The sequence below is a fragment of the Choloepus didactylus genome, chromosome 11 (genome assembly GCF_015220235.1).
Source record: "Choloepus didactylus isolate mChoDid1 chromosome 11, mChoDid1.pri, whole genome shotgun sequence".
In the NCBI taxonomy this organism is placed as follows: Eukaryota; Metazoa; Chordata; class Mammalia; order Pilosa; family Megalonychidae; genus Choloepus; species Choloepus didactylus.
The window spans coordinates 4,392,098-4,416,899 of NC_051317.1; the positions used below are offsets into that span (position 1 = coordinate 4,392,098).

The 24,802-nt window shown below is 41.1% G+C and overlaps 1 protein-coding gene across 3 annotated transcripts in view; it reads right to left on the bottom strand.

The window, feature by feature from the left end:
- Positions 1-24,802, bottom strand: part of TENM2 (teneurin transmembrane protein 2) — a 1,024,030-nt gene that overhangs the window by 242,024 nt on the left and 757,204 nt on the right. For all 3 annotated transcript variants that reach the window (XM_037799530.1, XM_037799532.1, XM_037799531.1), the window contains 2 exons: positions 19,546-19,668; positions 7,000-7,205 (listed from right to left, as the gene is read on the bottom strand). In XM_037799530.1, the coding sequence (XP_037655458.1) occupies positions 7,000-7,205; positions 19,546-19,668 (329 nt within the window). The remainder of the gene's footprint in view (positions 1-6,999; positions 7,206-19,545; positions 19,669-24,802) is intronic.

Sequence of the window (24,802 nt, forward strand, 5' to 3'; positions counted from 1 at the left end):
TTTGTTTTAAAGAGAGATTCAAAGCTTATTTTAAGTTTTGGGTACAACTTCTGTACTTGGATACCTAAGGCAAGGGATGTGAGTAGTTAGATGTTTTTAATGATTCAACCTTGAAACAATTATTTCCTATAGCTCCTCTTTCAAGCATGTGGATCACTTTAATTGAAGAGTATCCAGAGACTGTGAGGGAAAGGATGAAAAATACTGTTGCTATTTGCAACGACATATATATCCATATACCCATTATGATTTTTCTCAAAACTGTGCAAACAAAGCAAAGTATATAAATAAATGGAAGCAAATTGAATCTTGAGAGAGCGATGAGATTACAGTCATCATCTATATCCTCTCAACACTCTTTTTACTCAAAATAGACTTAACCATCTCATGGATTGACTTTTCAGGGAGGGATGGAGGAGGGAGAAGGAGCTATTACAAAAATAAGAAAAGTATAAAGATTATTGTAACAAACATTCATACTTCAATCATTCGAATAAATGCTAACATTTTGTCATGTTTGTTTCATCTCTGTGTGTGCGTGGTGTGTAAGTGTGTGTGTTAGAGTTGGGGGAGGTGGGATTTGGCTGTACCTTTAATGTTTTATTATGGATAAAGTCAAGTACTTTGTAAGCCTAATTCCTAGTCCCTTTCTCTTCCTCTATTTCTAGAGGCATCCCCTTCCTCTTTTTCTTTCTTTCTCTCTCTCTCTCTCTCTCTCTCAATCGACACACACATACATATCCACATATCAACATACATATAGCAGAAATTAACATTATAATAATAAATGCAGATTTGAACTATAAACTGTATTTATGCTAATGAAACTGTTACTAATCTGTTTTATATTTTGCAGTTCCACATGAGATTTTACTTGACCATAAGGATCTTATTCTTACAAAATTTGCAACCCCCTTGACTGCAGCACCTCTTTGATGCTACTCAGTCTAATTATGTGCCTTTGTTGCTGCCTCCTCTAACTCATCCCTGTTTCCCCTGTTTTTGTCGTTTGTCCTGGGTCCCATGAACTCAAGTATCATCCTTCCTGAAAAACATTTATAACGTCCTCTCCATGCTGCCCTCCTCAACATCAGGTCTCCTGTACAGCTCAAGCATCCCCCTGAGATTTCTCCTTAACTCTGCTTGGTGACTGCTCAGCAGGGCCGGTACCCAAGGATTCATATGGCAGTTTCAGTTCCTATTAGGGAACCACCAGAAAATCATAAGGGGTCTCCCAAGAAGGTCCTTTCCAAATGCAGTTTCAGCCCAATGCAGAAGAAACCAAGAGGCCCCTGGTTTCACAAACTCTTTCTCTGTATTGCAAGCTCTTTGGGAAAGGAAAGATCTAAAAAACATGTCTCCCTCCAAAGAGAAATTAAAAATCTTATTAGGTGCTTCTGCAAATCACTACGTGAGGTGCTGTGCAAACCAACAGCCAAACACTTGCATTACCTCCACATTTAAGCTTGCAAAACATAAGGAATGTAAAGCTTTAAGGGAAGGGTGAGACTCGGGGAGAGGGATTCCGACTGGTTGATGGGCTCTGGGAGGGAAGGTGACAAGAGAAGTGGGTGCTCAGAGAACACGAGTACCCCCACGATCCTGGAATCCAGATCATCTCCAACTAGTCTCCCCTCTAAGTGAGATCATGCACAGGCTTACTTATTCAGGCATTAGAGAAGGGGAGAGAGAGTTCATTTTCAAATAAGGCTCTGAATTAGAAAGGGATAAACCTGAGCAGGCAAAAGCTAACATTGCTAATCGCCATCTATGAATTTGCTTTAAAAAATGTCATTAGGGGAATTCTGCTGATGAGGACAAATAGGAATGTTTGCTCAGCTCATTGTATCTTGGGCCACACATGCCTGATTTGCCATATTTGCATTTGTTTGGTATGATCATAGGGCAATTTGTGGTCTCTCATTTCCCTTCTATTGTTTAATGTGCTACATGCATGGATAGATTTGCCATCCATTCTACAGACATATCTCAGTGGAAAGCATTAGGGGTTGACAGCATCTGCTCCTTTCTTACCCATCATTGAACCCCCAGTATCTGCCTCCAATCAACTCTCCCGAGCCATAAGCCACCCTGTGCTTCCTAGCTGCCTTTGGAAGTCATTGGGGCTCTTGGCTCCATCAGTCTGAGTGATGAAATAGGCATTTTTAATATTTGCTAAACAGGATTGTGGAGAAGGTGAAATCCCAGCAGGGCTCCCAAGCAGTAACTGCATCTTGTTGTCTCAGGTTAATCATGTACCTAATTTGCCGATTATTGACTTGTTCTCGCAGAGGATTTTCCTTGGCTTGAAGTATCAGTAGCAATCAGTGATGAACTGTCAAGCAAACTTGCTCAGTGCCTTAACCACCCAAGATTCTGACTTGCAGCAACCGCCTCTGAGATTTCCTTTGATGCCTCGCACTGGAGCCAGGTCAGATTACTTCTTTCAGGCTGATCTGTTTCCTTTCTAGAACTGGAGCTGAACAAATCTGACACAGTCCGCAGGATTTCAAATATTTGGCAAGATGCACTAGGCTTCTGTACACACACCATCCCCAAAAGAATTCAAGAGTTGGTGGGTTAAGAAGGGCTGAGATCCATGATTATTTTTTTTTTTCTGGTCTTCATCTTAAAAAGTGCAACACAGAGTGTCAAAAATGCTATATTTAAAAGAAAATATAATATCTACTTTTCAAACTGGCAAAAAGTAAAAATGATAGTACCCAGTTTATGTAAGGGTTCAAGTAAAAAAATAAATGTAGGAGTATAGGGAGTGTAACTGAAGCAAACTTTCTGAAGGACAACTCGGTAATGTGTATACAATCGTTAAGGGTTTATTTGCAAGAAAAGAACTAAGGATGCACACAAAGACTAGCCACAAAGACAGGTATCTCATTTTATGAGTGAGCCATTTGGGCTGTTGGATGATATTTATTTCTGGTGGTTCTCTCTGCATGGACATCATGGGAAGGTACTTCTTGCCCCAATGACGTTAGGATGTGACTTGCTTTGATCTATCAAAGGCCTTAAGTGATATGTGTCATTTCCAAGCAGAAGTCGGTAGGAATTGGTGCACAGTTCTCCATCTTCCCTGTCCCTTGCTGCCAGGACGACTGATGTTCCTGACACTGGAGGCTTCGTAGGTGTGTCCTTTCGAATGGGGTTGACTTTGAGCAAGGTCCTTGTTAACCCGAGGAGAACATGAGAAGCAGAGTTTCCCACCCTCACCACTATTGGCATTTGGGGCTGGATGATTCTTTGTCATGGGGCCTGTCCTGTGCATGTTTAGAATATCCCTGGTCAGTAGCCCCCTCTCTCCCACTTGTGACAACCAAAAATGTCTCTCCAGACATTGCCAGATGTCTCCAGGATGGAAATGGGGGTAGGGTAGGCAAAATTGCTCCCGAATAAGAACCACTGATGCAGTGTGAACAAGAAACAAAACTTTGTTATTTTAAGCAACTAAGATACTGAAGTTGTCTTTTTTTTTATGATGGCTGATATGGTTTGTTATAACAAAAAGAGTTTATAAGAAAGTGAGGCTAAGACTGGTTAAGGGACCCACTCAAGTTCACACAGTTAAGACGTGGCAGGGCCTACATTCTGGAGTTTTCTTTCCAATTCCATGACTTTCCCCACTTTGTCACATTGCCTCTGTATCTCTGTGAAAATCCAGTTTTAAAAAGTCACCTGGTAATGGGATTGCATAAAAAAATGTTCTTGTTCATGGGAAGTGTATACGTGAATTATAGTGTATGTTCAAAGATGTGTGCAGTTAGCTCTCATATGTTTAGAAGACAGAGCAATAGATGATGGATGATAGATAGGGAGGGAAAGAAATAGCGATGTGACAGCATGTTAAAGTCGGTGGATTGAGCTATTGGGGGAGGGAGGTCAGGGTATGATGGAATTCTGTGTATGGGGTTAGTATTGTTTTTGCAACTGTTCCTATAACTTTGAATTTATTTCAAAATAAAAAAAAAGAAATTATGTATGCACATAAAAAAAAAAGTCAGCTGGGACAGGCTGTGATTCTTGGGAAATTTAAGCAGGTAAAAAAAAAAAAGGATTCTCCTCTGTATTTAATATCCTTGGACAAGGTTACCAAACCTTGTACACTCTTTGGTCAGAGCATGATACTCAATAAAATTTTAGCATAACCACTTCATGCAACACAGCCAATAGAATTTCATATTCTTCGCCCTCCCCATCTCCTCTCTCTCTTCAGCTCACATGAGTCACCTTGGTTAGACCGCCAATCCCCATAGAACTTATGTTCCTTGATAGGATATGCCAATAGAAATGAGAAATTCTACAATGGTTTGCAACCTGAGTTAGTCACCTATCCCTGCAAGGAACTAAGCACTATCTCCTGGAGGAAATGTAGCTCATCAAATGGACATGAATGCATATAATGACAGTGAATGAATGTGAGAATGTATAGGGAGCCTTTTTTAATTTTTTTTAAAGAAGTGCCCTATATTGTACCTGTCTTGTGCATTTCTAAGCATTTGCACTGTGCCTCGCTTCCTTGACCCGCCCCCCCACCCCAGCACACACTGAACTCCCAAACTGACAGCCGGACTGAAACCCAAGCTCACATCAGTTCATGCCTATTCATTTTCCCTTCCCTTCAAATGTGTGATGGGGCTGTCCCTGGAGTGGAGATATTTTGAAAGGACAATCACTAGAACAATCATAGGCTTGGCAGGAGATGGACAGTGCAGCGCAGTCACAAAAGGAGAAAAGCCATTGTTGTTGAGGATTTGAGTCCTGAATGTCAGAACAGCAGGGAGACTGGGTAGAGTATGTTTCTGCCTGCTGTCCACTACCACAGTTACAGAGTGCTAGTTACCTCCTTGACTTGCCAGGATCATTGGCTTTTCCCTGATTCTAGTTGCTGAGAACATGCAAGGCAAGGGCGATATGAGTGCTTCAAAACAATGTGGGGAAGAAGCCTTTTCCCCAGCAAAGCTCTTTGCGTCCAACTGAATGGGAAGAAAGTTATCTCAGCTGTGCCCAGAGGCATGTTCAGAATTAACTGAATAGTGCCAATAAGCAGATTTCACCCCTGGAAATCCTCCGTTATGCTCTAGTAGAATGAGTGGAGCCTGAAGGTCAAGGAGACCACCTAACAATTTGCATAATATCCCAGAGCAGCACCCTGCCATCAGCCCAGAAGCTACAGAAATGCCTCCGGGACTCCTTTCAGCTGAATTTCTTTTTCTCTGGATGAGAATCCCTTTGAAGAGCAGATGCGATTTCTACATCAGGAGTTCTGCTTGGTCAGGGGTTGTGTTAACTCCTCTCTGGATAATCACTGCCCAGCCCAATAGATACTTTTCTGGATGGCTGGATGGGTCAATTGATTAACACTGTTATATATTGGTCCCTATAGCATGGGCTGTGTATGGTAATAAAAACCCATACAGCCCACCCTGCTCAAAGAGGAAATAGTCCTTTAGTCCTTATATCATTTCAGGCTGTGAAGATGGAATTGCAAATAGGTTTCGTCTTGAGAGCCAACACTGGTTGATTGGTAGTGGCTACCTTGAAAGTCACATGGGAGGTGTTTGTGCACTAGACTTGGTGAAGAAAAAAATGATGCGATCGATTTGCAATGTCTGCCAGGAGCTAAAGACAAAGAAATAGTGGCCTGACTGCCTTGCATTTGCCAATGTTTCTAAAGCATTAAATCTTTTCAATCAAATTTTCTAGATGAATACCTTTCTAACACATTTTAGAGTCAGCTTTGACTGGATATAATGGGCAGTTAAGGGTGTTTTTCCTCCACTCGTGTATTTCCTCATGAACTTCTTTATGCACTTGCTTGATTTGAGGGTAAATGAGGTGGGAAAATCCCACTTGATTTTTCTCAGAATATACAATTCTTTTCGGAAAAGAAAACCAAGCCAGGTAAGTAGGTGTTAACTCACCCCCAAGCAGCATATATAATAAAACTTCTAGCAGGACAGATTAAAGAAGGGATGAGAGGAAAAATAATGAAATCCCTCATATAATCCAATCCTTCATTCCCGACACTGTGAGTAAACTCATGCCGAAGACTTTCCAAGAAGCCTAGCACAGGAAGAACAGAGATGCCACAGAAAAACAGTTGCTGAATTTTAGTTTATGTTGTATCAGTTTTTTTTCATATACAGTGAAACATCTCTTGGTGATACTTCAACAAATTAACCCAAGTACCAGAACTCCGGAATTGATCTCCAGACCTAGAAAAGCTACCAGGTAAGGAAAGTTACTTTTTTTTTTTTTTTTTAGTATATTTACTATGTTGTATAATCATCACAAGTATCTAATTCCAGAGCATTCCAAAAGAAACTTCTTACCTATTAGCAGTTAGTTCCAATTCTCCCCTCCCTCCATTCCCTAGCAACCAAGAATCTACTTTCTGTCCCTATGGATTTGCCTATTTCAGATATTTCATATAAATGGAATTGTACAATATGTGTTTTTGTTTTTAATATATCTGGCTTTTTTTCCCGCTTAGCGTAACATTTCCAGGGTTTATCCATGTGGTAACATGTAACAGCACTTCATTCCTTTTTACGGCTGAGTAATATTCCATTGTATTCCAATATATTACATTGTTTCTATCCATTCCTTGCTTGGTTGACATTTGGGTTGTTTCCACTTTTTGGCTATTATGAATAATACTGATTCGGACATTTGCGTACAAATGTTGTGAGAACATGTTTTCAATTCCTTTGGGTATATACCCAGAAGCAGAACTGCTAGGTCATATGGTAAGTCTATGTTGAACTCTTTCAGCTTTGTTGAACCAAGCTGTTTTCCACAGTAGCAGCCCCATTTTACATTCCCACCAGCTGTGTATGAGGGTCCCCATTTCTCCACATCTTACCAATACTGATTATTGTCTGTCTTTTTTGTTATAGCCATCCTAGTGGGTGTGAAGTGGTATCTCATTGTGGGGATGTTAACCTTTTAAATAACTCATGGTTACATCAAGCATGATCATACCTGGGCATGAGATGGTGGGAGGCCCCTTCTAATGTAAACACCAAAGAGAGCATCCTTCCCAAGGGAGATGTTGAACTTCAGGAACTGGGGCTGACTAATGTGGATCTGTGATCTCCAAAACACCCCTGGTGGGACTTCTTGTGTCACTCGCCGACCAACTTCTGCTTCTCCACTGTCTATGCTGCTGTTTTTCAATGACCAGGGCACTGTGGAACAGGACAGACATCAAGTCAGTGACATTTGTATACATTTCTGTCTAATGATACGATGGGATTTATTTTCTTTAATTTAATTTAAGATTAAATGCATGGCAAGTTTCTCCTCAAGTCACAGCTTAAAACATTTAGATGTTAAATAATAAAGCTATAAACTCATATCCCAGGGTATCTGAAATCTTGGCACAATACTTTTTAAAAATTCTGTTATTGCTCTTTACTGATCAAATATAATAAGAGCCGAGAGTCTGATAAATCCACGTAAAGCTTCCAACCACCCCAAATGTGACTGGGATGTAAAAATTATCAGCAGGGGAGGGGAGGGTGATATTAGTTTGGCACCAAATTTAATTCTTTCAGGCTTTAATTATTCTTTCCAGCCACAAACAAGTCCAATATACTCTGACATTTTCATAAATTAAAAAAAAATAAAGCAATACTGAACAAAAATCAGTCCAGAGTAAAACAACTCAATAGAAAACTGGAAATTGATCTCAGGCCGACCTAATAATAGAGGTGACCTCTTCCTTGAATTAGAGGGAGGGGCCCAAGAACCACAGAGAAAATCCACACCTCTCTCAGTGAAATTAATGCACCTGTGATTACAATATTTGCAATTCTTCATACTGAAAACATCAGTTGTTTGCACTGACCATCGTTCAGGACTGTAATAATTAAAGTTCTTAAAATGCATCTTTTAAAAGGACATCTTTAAATAAAAGTGAGCCAGTCAGTGCCTCCTATACTTTCAAGGGTGGGTTTCCTTTGCAAGCACAGAATTCAGAAAAATCCAGGAGCTTTCTAGTCGTCACACAAGAAAAGCAGGCTAATTGATCTCTGAGCCTCATTTTCATCATTGCTAAAATGGGAATGAAAACTACTTGAAATCTAGTTTTATAACTGTATAAACCTTCAAGTAGATTCTGAACTTGGTAAGAAATATAAAATAATTATCTTATTCATGCTCCTATCTTGAGAACCTCTAAACCAACTGCAACCACATGCAGAAAGAATTTAGGTCAAATTTCTTTTTTTTGGGGGGTGGCTTTTTTTGGGGGGGGAGAGGCGGTAAATGACCACTTTGGTGGCCCTGTAGATCTGAAAACTTCTTCAGCCTGATGGACAGAGAATGATATACAATCTCCTCTTGCATTCTGCAAAGGAGTTACTCTTCTGGAAACAGTTTATCTATATTTGGCCACCACACATTGTAAAGGGTTTGTATGATCTGGAGAAATTACAATTGCTGGAGGAGGCATGAAAGGTTAGCAAACCCGGGAACCAGGAGTCCTGGTTCTGCTACCACCTAGCTATCAAACCAAGGCAAGCCTCAGAGCCCTCTTGGTCCCACTTTCCCTATCTGTAAAACAGAAGGGTGACATTTTTTCCATCTTGGAAGGCCTTCCATTTCTAAATTATAAAAGAAAACTATAGGGCGACTTGAGGATATGAAGTTTTTTCTTTTTTTCTTTTTGTCTTTAACATGTGAGGTGATAATTCATTTTACTCCTGGATCAAATAAGAAGTCAACAGAAGTTTAAAATAAAGCAGGAGAAACACAGGTTTGGACCTGAAGAAAAGCCCTTCAACCTCTAGGATAATAAAACTCGGGAATGGACTCCTAAGGGAGGTTTGGAAGCTTCCATAATGCAATATCCTTAAGAAGAAAATAAACCAGAAGTCCTGAGTAGTTCAGATCTTTAGATTGGGACTAGATTTTATTTTCCCTCATACGTTCTAAACTTTTTTTTTTTTACCTCGGCTAGCATTTCTATGAACACAGAATAGTTACCTGTAGGGGGAGGAATATAGCATAGTGTTTAGGAGCAGAGACTTCGGGTGGAGACCACCTTGGTTCAAATCTCAGCTCTGACCTCGTTAACTGAATGAACTCTCTGTGTCTCAGTTTCCTCATCTGTAAATTCGGGATGTTATTATTATTTATTTCATAGGCTTGCTATGAGGATTTACAAGTTCATCCATGCAGAGCTCTCAGAATAGGTTCTGGTACAAAATAAGTCATAGGTAAAAATTAGCTATCATTATTATTATCCATAAGGCTCCAAGCCTAAAGAAAGTGTTTATTTGGGTTTTTTTCTGAAATAAGGACATGTCCAAGGGGAATCACTTGCTATTGCAAATTGATCAGGAGCTCTGATTAACATAAATTGGAAACTAACTTCTACTTCAAAATGTTGCTTTTGAACAGACCAAAAAAAGAAAGAAAGAAAGAAAGAAAAAGATCTGTCAGTGGAAGGGATATAATAAAAAGGACCCCTGTAAAGAATGGTTTGGGGCTTCTAGTAGAGATCAAAAGCAATCTTAGCAATCAAAGTGTGGCAACAAGTTAAATAAATGCAGTAAAAATAAAAAAAGAACTTTAAAGGAATTATTCATCTTTAAAGTTAATAAGATGGGCTTTCCTTCACTTCTGTTGGGCTTTCAGGGGTTGCTGGGTTAATGGCGGGATATGAAAAAGCAGCAGAAAATCAGCACCCACGGACCCCCTAATCTACCGTCAAAACCTAAATGGATTTTGATAATGTCAAGCCAAATGTGGATTCCGGAGGTTTGCAAGGCAGCTGGTGTCCTCAGTGGTTGTTCCGGGGGAATTCATACAAGCAGCTTCATAGTTGTTTTTAAGCAGCGGAATCCCCCTTCTTTTACTAGACCCTGACTTCAGGACACTGACCTCAATAAATTAACAGCTAACACCGGTGAACACAGGCTAGTTTAGAATGTTGTAGTAGCTGCACCTCTCCTCAGGTTTCAGATACTCTCCCTTCATGGCCCATACGCAAAATGAGGTACTGCAGCTGGGTGATAAAATACAGATTTTGGCATCAGACAGAACTGGGTTCCAATCCTGGCTCTGCTTCTTCCTTGCTGTGGAACCTCTAGCAATTTGCTTAACCTCTCTTGGCCATCATTCCTATTCTGTGAAATAGGAACAAGAATAGTAACTACTTCACAGGGTGGGATGGGAATATCGAATACACAAAGAAGAGCTTAGCACAGTGCTTGGCACAAAATAATGGCAAAATAAATGCTAGCTAGTTATAGCAAATGAAATAAAAGAATAAAACACCATAGAGGAAAATATCTAGCTTTCTCTTCAGAATATAGGATTTTCTTTAAAAATTGTATCTGTGATATGAGTATATAAGTATGTAGGTACATCTGCAGAGAGAGAGAAGGAGGAAGCCGGGGGAGTCAGTCTGATTATTCTGGAATAGACTCATCAATGGCAACAATCCCCAAACTGGGAGTCAGGGCCTGGTTTCATCACTGATATATTTGTGGAACTTTCTGGAAGCCAGAATGGCCCCTCACCTGCTTCGTTGATTAGCACTTACCCAGGTCAAATTCACCTTCCCACTGAAGCTTCCTTGTACTCCACCCATCCTATTCCATAGAACAAATAAATCTTTTGTTTCTCTGCCTTTCCATAGCATTTGCACTTAACCCTACTTCAGCACCCTTTGTTCAGAACTAGAATTGATTTTGCACAATGTCTCTTAGTAGACACTGTGCTCCCTGAGGACAGCTGGAGCTGCAGAAGCATCTCTGGGTTCTCTATGTTTTGCCCTTGGCAACTTGTGGGTGAACTATAAATGCTTATTGAAATGGATCAAGTTATATCTGCTCATTTGACAGGGTATTTTAACAAAACCCCTGCAACTTCCAGGAAAACGGGAACTTCAAGGAAAATTTACACTGAAAAGCTGTTTGCAAACTGAACTTTAAAAATTTTTAAATAAAATTACCTTTTGAAAGCTCTGTGGAATTTTTTATTTAAAGTGACTTTCTTTGAGAATGCTTTTGCAAAGACAAGAGTAAACCTTAATTTATCTTTTGTAAAATACTATATAAATCAACAAACAAGGAGAGGCACAGTATAGTGGCAAGGTCCCTAGGTTAAGAACCAAAAGTCAAGGGTTTTAGTCCTGATGCATAATGACCTTGAACCTTTTGTGGAAGGGACAGAAATGTAAAGGAACTATTCTGTGGATGAACTCCCATACTTGCTACTGAATAGCTGGTAATTTAGGGCAGGTTTAGTTCTCAAGGTCTCAGTATCCTTATCTATAGAAGAGTGGTTTGGACCCAAAGATATCGTAACGTGGCATCGCACTGGTTCTGTGCTATGAAAAATGTTTGAATGTGTGAGTGTGTGTCTTGGGGGTGGGGGAAGGATTGTTGGCAGGAGGGAGGTTGTCAGAAAGCCTTATAGTTGGTTGAGACACAGATGACTTCACTTTTAACAAACTTGATTCATTTCATATAAGACTTCCACACTGGTAACTGCTTTCAAATGAAATTCTCCAGGTATGCAACTGAATTATGCTTTTGCAAAAAGGGATTTCCACTTTCCCCCATAGATGTGTGTGTATATTTCATTTAGAAATAAGTTTAGATTTGCATAAAATTCCAAAAATTCCTATATACCCTTCACCCAGATTCCCAAAATGTTATATACATTTGTTTTATCCTTCTCTATTTTTTCCCTGAAATATTTGAGAGCATATTACAAGCATGATGCTGTTTTACCTGTCAGTACTTCAGTGTGTTTTCCTAAAAGCAACATTCCCTTTCTTGAGCACAAGGAATGTGCTCAAAAACAGGAAATTAGGTTGCTATAATGCTATACCTAATCTACGGATGTCATTCAATTTGCCAATCACCCCACTAATATTCTTACTGCAAAAATTTTAAAAACAAGAATTTCTTTATACATTTAAAAGAATCTTTAAAATGAGCATATATAATTTCTGTAATTTTCAAAACAATGAAAAAGAAAAAAAATGTAAAAAATTTACAAATAACTCTGCCTCAAAGGAGATGAGAAAAAGAAAAGGAGGTTTTCGCAAATTGCTGCAGCCAACGTGGGGAAGCCCACCTCCGGGAACTGCTGTTCTGTACAAAGGTCAAACAGGGCTCTGAGTCCCAGGAACGAGGACTTGAACTTGGGCTTCACCCATCCATGACAGCTGTTCTAGGAACACCAACATGGCCAGGCTAGTTCTCAACAGGAGGCCAGTGAGAGACAGGCAGCAAAGGAAACAAAGTAATTAGGGTTCTCTCTGTACTTGTAGAATGGGAATCCTCACATTGGAGAAGTTCTCAGACCTCAAGGAGGCAAGGTACAATGGAGCTGGTCAGCCCTGGGTTTGAATCTCAGCTCTGATAATTATTAGCTGTGTGCCCTTGGGCTAGTCCCTGCCCCTCTCTGAGTCTGTACACTCATCTGTACAGTGGGGTGCTTCTGAGGATTAAACAGAGGAACACATGTAGTACCTGACTTGTAGGTGGTACTACCTCTTTCTATCCTGTCTCTTGCTGTGTCACTTAAAAACAAGCATTAAGTATTTATCCCAGATTCAAAGGGTAAATTTGTGATGGTCTAATGAAAAGAGAGGCTGCCTGGTGCATGCATAATGAACTAAAGAGGACCAAGGGGTGCGGTGGGACATAATGAAACAGTCATTTTTCAGAACAGCTGAAATGAATCTATCGTGAGAGGTCAGTTGTGGTGTCTACAGACAAGGAGGGGCATGGATTAGGTGCTGTGGTCGGAAAAGACAAAGTCCTAAGATCATTCACTCCAAATAGCAGGTTTTGATTTGTATTCTAGCTGCTTCTCATGTGGGCAGCTCTGTGTAGCCTGCCTTGGTAAAGAGCAGGTGGATTTTATTTAACAACGGTTATTAATGAATGTCTCAAGCAATGGTATCCATTCGTACTTTCATGCAACAGATATTTATTGAGCAGCTGCTATAGTGCTAGGTAATCTTTGATCAACATCAGAATTGGAGTGTATGTCACATTTGCACCATCACTTATCCAGGCAGCCTGCAGTTCTGGGTCCCAGGGATTTGGGTGGGCTTGGGTTGGGGACATCAGGAAGGCAGTGAGCAGCATTCCATAATCATTCTGTAGAAGTCCAGGCAGGGTGTCAGGCACGTATGAGTGTGTCCAGTCCATATCTCCAAGACAGACTTTCCTAACTGCTTTGTCCATGAGCTGCACAGTGAGCACAAAGAGATGATGATCATTTTGCCCTACGAAGTAGATAGTTCTGGCTAGTTCATCTCCAGCTTAGAGATGAGATTTCTGGGTTTTTAGAGGCAACACTCTAATGATCAATTTCACAGGATAGCCCAACTCTGTAACTCCACGGAAGATTGCTCATGAAAATGTGAAGATATTGCCTATTTCAGAAACATGTACCTAAAATTTCAACCAGTTAAACAAGACTGATGCTGAGCAAAATGACAGGCTTCCATAGCCACATTAGGAGCTAATCATTTCAGAAAATGTTGCCATAATTCATTTATAGAAGCAGCGAAACTATTCCCCAAACAAGAGATAAAGAAAATGGACTCATAGTCATACCATGGAAATGAAGCCTCATATTAATACTTCTAAACTTAACCAAACTCCGGAGGCACCTCGGCATAAATCTGCCTTGCAGATTATTCTGCATCACATATTTTTATCTATCGCAAATAAAGTTGAATTTTGAACATTGCTTCAGTCATTACGCCTCGTTTCCATTTATTTGGAAATCAGGACAACCATCTGAGGGTTCTGTTTAACCAAGAGATAAGTGGAAAGATTCTTCCAAGGATCTTAAACTCACTGCCCAAGAATATAGCTTGCTCAAGTCATCAGAAGCCAAGCAGCCTTCACCCTGATGCTGGCTGGCTATTCTTTAGGAACAGATTTCCATCCTGAAAGCCACTGCTCCTGTGATGATATACACAACATCACACAGCAAAACGATGTTTACAAAATCCTTCAGTTCTTGGGGCTCGATGTACCTTTACCTCTTTTGAAATCTCAATTTGTGGCCTTAGGTAAAAATGGTCAACCCTTTGCCACTAAGAGCATTAATATTTACACATCTGACAGTTCAGGTGAAACTTGCTTTCACATTGATATGCAGTTCAGTTTATTAGTATTATTTATAGCAGCTACTATTAATTGGGTGGTTACAATTTGCCATGTAATCTCCTTATGTCCTTATGACTTCCCATTTTTCAGATGAGAGGACTGAGGTAGAGACGCAAAGTGATTTGCTTAAGGCCACACAGCTCCTAAGTGGTGGAGCTGGGACTGAAAGTAACATCTGACCAACTCTAGAAACCCACGTACCTAAACAATATGCTAACTGCATTTCAGACCCTATGCTAACACGTACGTACCCATGCAGATATCGGAGACCTGATATTTTGGTGAAGGTTTTTCACCTGTGCAAGTCAAGCCATGATGACGCCATGTATGACAGCAACTGTGCAACTTAGCACAGGTGGTGGGTGGCAGTCAGAAGCTAGAACTCCATCAATGTGATGCACTTAACTTTGATAGATGTAACAATGGTAGAGCAACATGGCCTCCAAAATGAGGGGCACGGTTGCGTCAGTACAAAGGCAGTTGGTATATTTGGCCATAGTTGCATAGTCTTTTCATGTATTGTGATGTTTGGCTCAAACATAATGACCCCTTGCCCTTCTGGGAAGTTTACTGACTTTGAAAAAGCCCCATGTAGGGACGTGATAATTTTGAAACCCTGGGCTGTGTTCATTGAGAGGTTGCCGAGAGCCAAAGGAAGAATTACCAACCTCCCTGCTAATCTGGCTGCTAGTCCCATGCATTAAGCCAACTAGTAAAAATCATTATGAAGTTTTTGCTGAAAGGGCAAGTGTAGAAAAACATGTTTCTAAACAGAATAACAGTCTTTGCCATTTTTTTCCAACTTGCATACCATCTGGAAATTCTGATTTTTTTTTTTTCCAAAGGATAGGAAAGAAATGTGCTCCAGGCACAAATAAATGTTTACAGCTGAGTTATAAACCGAGAATGGTGGGGCTTAAAACAGACAGGCTGGCAATGACGGAGCTCAAGCTACACCGAAACAAATAATGTGGCAGGTTATGGGCCAACTTGCTCTGCACATTGGTCCTGTTGAATGGAAGTCTTGCTTCCCACTGACCTCATCAAGCAAATGTTTGGGAAGAAATCCTCATCTGGGGTTTGTTCGAATCCTTATGAGGTAAAGGAAAAAGATGAAGAGGAGTTATTGTTTATCTTGACATTCAAAGGCAGCCTTTGCCTTTAGAAAATACAGCACCTCATAAAAAGTGGCAGCCCATGGAGACCTGTTAAATGGAACACCTGAGAGTTGTAATGATGACGTCAGTGACAACTACGAATATCCATGGACTGCTGGCTAAGTACCTGATACTGCACACAGTGTTTGACAAGGATTGTCTCATTTATCCTGGACAGGATAGTAAAGTAAGTTTATGAGGCAGCACCATTTTACAGATAAGGAATTGGAGGCTTAGAGATGATAAATGACCTGCTTAAGATCACACAGTTCCTGAATGAAGAAGCTGGTGCTTGAATCCAGCCAGCCTGATTCTAGAGTCATATTATAGAGGATCTTACAAAGCAGCATTACTAAAAACATATTACAACCAGTGCTTGGTCAAGAAGGAAAAACCGATGTATTGGGAGTTTGGTTTCTTCTTTCTAATCTCCTATAATTTGTGTCACCAGGAAAGTAGAAATGGGTTTGGGGATGATATAGTATGGTCAACAAACTTTAGCTATAAAAGGCCAGAGAGTAAATATCCCAGGCTTTGTGGGTCAAGCAGTCTCTGTTACAACTATTCAACTCTGCCAATTTAGTGGGAGCACTGCTCCAGGAAGTATGTAAAAGAATGAACATGGCTGTGTTCCAATAAAACTTTATTTACAAAATCATGCAGTTGGCCAGATTTGGCCCATGGGCTGTAGTTTGCTGACCCATACAGAAGACACCATGAATTTAAAATTGAGTGATAGGTTTTAAGAATGATCTATGAAATTTTACTTGGGAGTTTAAAATCGGTGGACATACTGGGTACATAGTATCTGTCCTTTAAAAGCTCTTGTGTATTTTGCCCTCTGGACTCAGCCAATTAAACTGGACTCCCTTAGGTTGTTTGACCAGGTCAGAATCCTGTATTGACTCTTCCTTCTCAAGGTTTATCTAATCCCAGAACTATAAAGAAGTGCTTGTACTGTTGTAATGAAGATTTATGAGTTCATTCCTTTTAATGTAGAAATACATGCAAGATGGCGTGTGATTCCGGCAGTAAGCGTGCTTGCTCTTCTTGATGGGAAACCCAAAAACCAACACATTGAGGTTTAATTGAAAGACAGAGAGAGGAGAAAAAATAAACCAGGAACAACAACAAATGGAAAGGGAAAGGAAGATAAAACCCAAAGAACATACTCTCTCAACCAATTAATCAAGTGCTTTGTTTCCACTAACATATCAGAGTGTGTAGCTGGCCTGTCTATTAGACTCATTTCCAAACCTAAGGAATGTAAACACTCCTAAAGACCAGGTAATGAAATCTCTATTGATGTACCATCTTAGATGGGACTCACATGCCAGTGTTTTGCTTACATTTTAATTTGCTCCTGCAGGGTACTTACCCAATAATTGCTTAATAAGATTAACCTCCCTGGCAATGTGTGGTGTGGTGTATCTTGATTAAAACATTACTGGAGAGAAGGATTATTGTATGCCACACACACACAACACATACACACACACACACAAAATGGAGGGGCGTTTATTTAATTAACTTATTGCCAATATATCTTGATTGCCTCTTTGAAATGCTGGAAAAGTAGTCGATTGGAATCGATTCAGGTTATCCAAATGTATAGAATTGGGGAGGGGGCAGGAACGAGGTCACTGGGTAAAGAAATCTAAGGTCACTTCCTCTAAAAGAGTTAGGTGTGTGTGTGTAAGAGAAAGCTAAAACCTTTCTAGTCATTTTATAACCCAAACTTTAGAATGACTTAAGGTTTTCACTCACTCGAAGACTACTCTTTTGGTGTTCAGAAAGGAAGTTTACTTTCAACTTTAAGCAATTTTAAATTCTCATACTTTTTCATAACTATCTTATTGAGAAAATTCACTGGGAAATGATTTAGTGAACATTTTGTCTGTCCCATAACTCATTTGGAAAATATATGAACTGGTGACATTATGACTTCAATAATATTTTCAAAAGTGTGTTGCATCTGTGGGGAATAATTCAAGTCTTTCCAAAGACTTAACAGAAAATGTTTCCTCATTTGTTAATTTACAGACATTGTACTCTTGGTTAAGACTTGTTCTCCGAGAGGAGCTTTCTTCCTGCTCTCTCTGCCCATGCCAGTTTGGGATGCCAAAAGGAGGTGGGAGTAAAAACTGGAGCTTAATCACAAATGGGCATAGCAGTGATTCCCACTGTGGAGGACAATATTTAGAAAGCATTTGTATATAATTTCAGAATGTAAACACATATAAAACATATCCCAGTGCCTCATAATAGACTATGCACATTCACTTTCAAATGTGTATTCTGCATTTCTTCTGAAGGGATGGCATGCTGACATAGATTAGAGGAAGTTTATGGATAAAACATAACAGAGACCCCTAAAGCATGGTTTCTCAACCTCAATACTATTGACACGTTGGGTCCAGATCATTCTTTGTGGTGGGGGGCTGTCCTGTGCATTGTATGATGTTTAGCAGCATCCCTGGCCTCTACCCACTAGATGCCAGTAGCACCCCTTCCAATTGTGACAACCAAAAATGTCTCCAGACATTGTCAAAAGCCGTGGGGTGGGGGGTCGCCCCGATCTGAGAACCACTGCTATAAAGGAATTGAAGGAGTAGATGGAGTCAGCCATTAGAGGTGAAGAGATTACACATCTGAGGCCAATAAATTTTGGCTCCAGCATTTTTGGTCAGTTAAGGCACAACATGGTCAGGTAAGGCCAAATATAGTTTTCATTTTCTAGGGCTAATTTTACTTACCTGATAATAGAAAACATATAATTTCATCTTCAGATAAAACTTTTTCATGCTTATTTAAAGGTAATTTAGTGTTATGATTATGATAGGTTGGACGATTCTTAAAGACTGGATAAAAAGACAAAAAAAAATCATACTTGAAGCATTTAGGACAGGTCTGGAGAGAATAATTTAAGCAACATTAGCATCTTATGATGACTAATGTACAACTCTAAGGGCAGATGAATTCTGGAATCTTCTCTGAGCAACTTTTCTAAATAGGAGACAGTAGAACACCTTCTACCGTTAGGTGGAAAATGGATGAAGGAAGGAAAACGCCAATGTCCTGGTGCACAGAGCTCAGACCTGAGTTCAGGTGTGTACCTGCCTACTTGTTCGATTGTGGGGTAAGTTTCTAAAATATCCTGGACCTTAGTTTTTGGGAGGTAACTGTCCCCTCTTTAGAGTCGCTGAAGTTAAACAATGCTAAGCTTGGCACACAATAGGTGTCCAATAAATGTTATTTCCTTTCCCTTCTTGGAATTATGCCCATGGGGTATTTTAAAAAATGTGGGGGTGAACCGGCTCTATGTGCTGAGAGGCAGAGTGGAAAATTTCTGTGATTGGAGAAAACCCTCAATGCAATCTCTCCTGTTTGTGATTTCCATCTTGAATTAAGCAATACCCTGCCATGTGCCAGCCAGAGAACTGTGCCATTGGCTGCTGTTGTCTTTTAATTGCTCCCTGTCCCCGCCTCCCCACGGTTCCGTTTTCTCTCCTCCTTTTTAGCACCTTGTTAGCACCTATTTTTTTTCCCTGCAAGAATACAGTTGCCTGATTGCTTCAATAAACATTTCTATTGTCCTCTCCACTGTTCTGAGAAGAGAAGCTTTGTTCCTGAGTTGTCAAAACTCCTTTCTATTCTACCCCCAAAAGCGGAACAGCAATGAGCATTTCTCTTTTATGCCTGTGCCAGGCAGTGCTTCCTCCCCAGGGAGGCTGCATCTCTCCTTGAGGGAGAAGGGATCTAGTCTACTGGCATGTGCTGCTTGCTGCTTCCGCCTTGTGATTAGGCAGGACGTTCTCCTGCTGCTGCTGCTGCCGCTCCAGCTGCTGCTGTAGCTGCTGTGGCTGCCGCTTCTGCCCAGGCCTTGGGAGGCTTTCAAGTAGCTCCAGACTGCGCCAGTCATTGTAGATAGTATAGGTATGCACGTGGCTCTGAGCAGGCAACTGCCAGCTCCCAGTGGCTCCAGCCAAGCACAGCTAACACACAGAAACAGCAAACAGCTTTTAACAGGGGCACCTAGGAAAGGCAATGTGTTTTGTTTTGTTTTGTTTTGTTTTTTTGTTTTTTTCCTTCCCCTTTCTTTTCCTTTTTTCATACCTTCTGAGATTTGGATTTAAAAAAAAAAAACCTGAACCAGCCGGTAAGAGCTCTGAATTCTCTTGTGACCTCAAGAGGGCAAGCAGCAGCTGTAACCTCACCTTTGCCTCCAGATGGCATTGTTGCCACATCATCGTTTCCTGGTAAGCCGGTCCTTATCCCATTGTTAAAGGTGTGTCCATCTGCCGGCTGGAGTTGCCAATTGAGTCCGAGCAGATGCATTGCTGCAGGAGACACAAAGTAATGAAAATGTGAATAGATAATTCAGCAATGCAAATGTCAAGGGGGAGGGCCAGGTGCCTTTTCCAAGCGATTGCCTTTAAAGGAAGCTGCAGTTCAAAAACGGCTTGCCATAGGCCACAGGGATTAACTAAATACAGAAAGCCTGTTTATCTGAGCAGTTAGGACTTCTCTTTGTGTGCTGCTGCCCAAAGCCTCAGGGGAAGAGGATCCCCCATAGTGGACAGAGGAGGGAGGAGAAAACGTAGCTCAGACCTTTGAAATGGTGCCACCAAGGAGGGGAAAATGCACCTTGGCAATCACAGTTGCCATAACAGGGACTGGCCCATCACATCCCTCCTTTCCCATGCTCTGGACGCAGTTGTTTTTAGACTGGTAGACCAGGGTCATTGGCAAGGTTCTTTTCCCCAAAACTATTTACAGTGTAAATCAGTTTCAGCATGAGATTTCCCAAGTGGTACCAGCCTGCTGATCTGACGTTCCTGCACCGAAATACCAATGCAACCAGCAGAATCTGCAGTTGTATTGGCCTATTTAAAAGCCCATCTTCTTAACTGTTTCCAACTTTAAAAATATTTTTCCTTTCCACTCCTATTCATGATAAGATGAACCTCTCAGCACATTGTGGAAAAAAGCTCACAAGTCTGATGATGGGGTCCTTTCCTGAAAATATTACAAGTCCTCTCTCACTCTTTTTCTCTCATGCACACTTCTCCAGAGTATAGAATAAGACAAAGAATTCTGAGGCACTGCCTCTTCTTTGCTAAGGAGATAAACACATCTACAGAGCTCATGTTTTATTTCCATGTACTCCTCAACCTCCAAACACGAACTTCCTTCTCCATTTCCCCCCATCACTGGGTCTGGGTTCTTTTCCTCCCCCCAATATGTAGCAAGCTCAATCCCCTCCCACCTCCAACAGTTCATGGTGAGTTGTTTATACTGAGTAGAATAAAAGGCAAATCTCAAACACAGCTATTCTTTCCAAGTCCTTATCTAAGAAATGCTTCATTTGCAAATAAATAAGGAGTTAATTCTCTTGAATATCTCCCATCTGACAATAATGGGGTGTTGCATCTGTCTGGCGTCTCAACTGGACACAGGTTGACGCTGTTGCTACGTTTCCAGCACAGTCAGGGGGGAGAGGGCTGTTGACAGAGAAAGGTTCTGAGTTTGATGCAGGGATGGGAGAAACAATCAACCACAGGAAACGCAATTAACAATGCTTAGGAAATTGTTCACACAGCAATTAATTCTACATGCCTACCACCACTTAAAGTCAGGCTGCATTCTATTAAGGTTAAAAACCTATCTCCAAACAATGAAGCTCAGATTGATGGCCGCAGATTAAGGTGGCTAGGTGTCCCTGTGTAAATGTCGGATTCTTTTTTCTTTCTCGCATCCCAATCTCAGAACCATGTTGTCCTTCTACACATTATTTTGAAGTGTGAGTCCCACTGTTGTAAGTGTTCAAGATGATAAATACAAATAAGCGACATTTACTGTATAGTTTCTGTCATTGTAGCACCTTATTTTCTCCTGCAGTTTATCCGTTATATGTAGGTTACTTACGTGAAGAGACCAGATTCTCCTGCCTCCAATAATGACATATTTTCACTGCACAGAGGCCAGGAAATGACAACTAATCGTGGCCTCTTTAAGGTAACGATAACTTCTGATTTGTAATTACCAGGTGAAGAGGGCCAAGAAATTAGCGGTTTCTTATTTAAATGATTTTTTTTTTTTTAATTTGATACTATTGGGTTATCAGGGCTTGCCTTGAACCAGCTGCTTCTACACTGGGCTGCGGTTCTCCAGGGAGGGTCCCTGTGTGTCTTAAGATAGATGTGGGCAGGTCTTAGAGGTGCAGCTGGGGCCAGACCTAACAAAGCTTTGATTCTCGCATCTGTAGAAGGAAGTGGTGGATCCACCAAGAAAAAGTAAAAATGACAACCTCCCTAGTGCCCCATCAATATGAATATTCTTGTCAAAGATGCTCTTTTCTTAGAGTACTCAATCTTGTCATTCCAAGATACAGAGCCTATTGCTATTGTCAGCTTTGGGAAAAAAGCAAGCCAACAGTACCCTAATCTTACTGAAAATCAAGAGGGCAGTCATGAAGCTGTATTCTCTCTTTTCTGAGGAAGCCTTCCTTTCCGATCCCCCACTGCCAACCTTTTTTGTTTTAGGTTCCACAGAATCTTTCCATAAACAACAACAAAAAATACTCTGAATCAAGAAAACCACAGCTGAGGTGAAAAGGATTGGGGTCAGCATATGCAAGTAACTTTTCAGACAACTCCCAGAAGTGCAAAGAAAAACAAGAAAGTGAAATGGAGATGGGAAAAGGGGAAAAGCCAAATCTGCTGAGCCTGAGATCTGTCCTCCCAGCAGAAGCAATTTAACAAAAATGAAACTCAAGTTTGGACATATATTCTGTTGTTGAATTCAACGTTAAGTAAATAAGTGAGAATTATATCAGGGGTGTAACCGCATTCTCTTGTTTTTTGTTGGGGGGTGTGTGTGTCTGAAACAGACTTTTGTTTGCTTTTTTTTTTTTTTTTTTTCTTGTCTTGATCAGCCTCCCTTCTCTCTTACTTGGGTAAGAAAATGAGAATTTCTTTCTGGCCTGTGGGGATGGACTTAAGTGTCCGTAGGATAAAGACCTGAGGTAGCTGTGGAGTAAATGAGTTTCCTGACTAATGAGAACCCTGTTTCTTATTCTGCTCTGCTGATTTGCTCTATGAGTTGGGCCGAGAAATTAGTCTGTCAATCAATCCCTCTTTTTTACCTTTTGTAAAGGTTTCCCTTTGCAGTTAGAATAATGGCTTCTTATGGGCCAGAGAGAGGCTTTGCTTCTGAACCTCCCAAGAGAAGAGGAGACTGTTGACTGTGAGGGGCTGTAGGGGGATTTCAGAATCAAAGGGAGATTACAGTTGGAGATGGTTATCTGTTTCATATGTCACAGTGACCAGTTTGCAAGTTCTTTGGGCAACTGAGTTTCAGTGAAACTTGTCCCTGTCTCAAAACTCATGTGGTTAAGGAAGAACCCTCTACCATTATTCTAGTTTGTTAATGCTGCCAGAATGCAAAACACCGGAATGGATTGGCTTTTATAAAAAGGGGGTTTATATGGTTACACAGTTACAGTCTTAAGGCCATAAGGTGTCCAAGGTAACACATCAACAATCGATCACCTTCACTGGAGGATGGCCAATGATGTCTGGAAAACCTCTGTTAGCTGGGAAGGCATGTGGCTGGCATCTGCTTGAAAGTTCTGGGTTCAAAATGGCTTTCTCCCAGGATGTTCCTCTCTAGGCTGCAGTTCCTTAAAAATGTCACTCTTAGTTGCACTTGGGGTATTTGTCCTCTCTTAGCTTCTCTGGAGCAAGAGTCTGCTTTCAATGGCCATCTTCAAACTGTCTCTCATCTGCAGCTCCTGTGCTTTCTTCAAAGTGTCCCTCTTGGCTGTAGCGCCTCTTCAAAATGTCACTCACAGCTGCACTGCATTCCCTCTGCCTGTCAGCTCATTTATATGGCTCCACTGATCAAGGCCCACCCTCAATGGGTGGGCCTTGATCAGTGGAAATATCTCCATGGAAATATCTCATCAGAGTTATCACCTACAGTTGGGTGGGGCACATTCCATGCAAGCAACCTAATCCACACGTTCCAACTTAATCCCCACTAATATGTCTGCCCCACAAGATTGCATCAAAGAATATGGCTTTTTCTGGGGGACAAAATACATTCAAACCAGCACAACCATAGTCAGCGTCTCTTCCTGAGGGAGAGTTTCAGTTTGTCACCCCGTGGAATTCAGGCACGGCCACATGTCTTGGCCAGCATATTCTTTGTCATACCTCTTACTCTCAGCCACACAGTCAGCCTGGATCTTGAGTGAAGATAATGTGAGTCCGAGTCAAGGCTGACCAGTGATGGAATATAAAATGACTGAGAAATATACTATTATTGTTGTAGGCCACAGAGAGTTTGGGGTTCTTTGTTACAGCAGCATGTCTGCGACTGCCTTGCCTAATACATTCACTTAAAAGGAAATGCCTTAAAGTGGGAATGCTATTTTCATACAACAGATTTTTGTGCATTCCTTTACATTTTATTGTGTTAGGATCCTTTTAAAATCCAGCTAGCACACATTAGCTCTTTAAACATTTGTGTCATAGTATCTCCAATTTGGATCTACTATCAGCGCTAGAAGAGGAAAGCTGAGAAGACTCACATCAGCCAGAGGTATTGCTTTTTCACCTCAAGATTTCAGGTGAACACTGGCCTCATCAACTTACATTTTAAGAGATCCCCCCATCCCCCCAACTAATGCTCCAGCAGCTCATCCCAAAAGGTCTGGATCTCAGGGTCAGAAGCGAAATGAGTTTGGGAGGCCATCTCCCTAAAGTTACTCACTCCCACCAACAGCCCAAATGCACAATTTATCATGATTTGACAGCCTTCGCTCCAGAGAGACCCTCAGTTGGAACATTGGGGCTCCAAGGGTCAGCAAGGATGGGATGGGGAAGGGCTCAGAGTAGAAGTTCGTGTAATCCAGGTGGCAGCTGGGAAGTCAGCCACTAAAAACACAATAGGCAGCCAAAGTCTGAATGTATCCACCTGGCTAATTGGAGAAAACTTGCACAGAACCCTGAAAATGAACCAAGGCAGGATGGACAGACCACACACAGATACCAGATTTCAGCAAGAATAATAAGTGAACCGAACTGGAGTTAGGGTGCTGTTTTTCTTATTGAAGTTATGGTATTTTTGTGCCAGATGGGCTCTAAAAGAAATACTCAGAGGGAGCCAAAGTGAGAGAAAGAGAGCCGGATGGGTTGCTGGTGACTGATCATTCTCCAGCAACGACAGGGAGAGGATATGCCTTGAAAGGTGGCAGCTTGGAATGGGGGTTGTCTGAAATAGTAATTAGGGTATGTGTGGGCCCTGCTGGGTGCCACTTAGAACCTTCCATGTTCATTGGTCAGCGGAGGATCAGCCTGACAAGAGAGTCAATCAATATGTCAGCAACACTTCCCAGAGAGCTGCTCAGCTCCTGCTTGTCAAAGAGGGCAAACATGGAGGCCACGGATGCTCTGTGTTTGCTGAGCA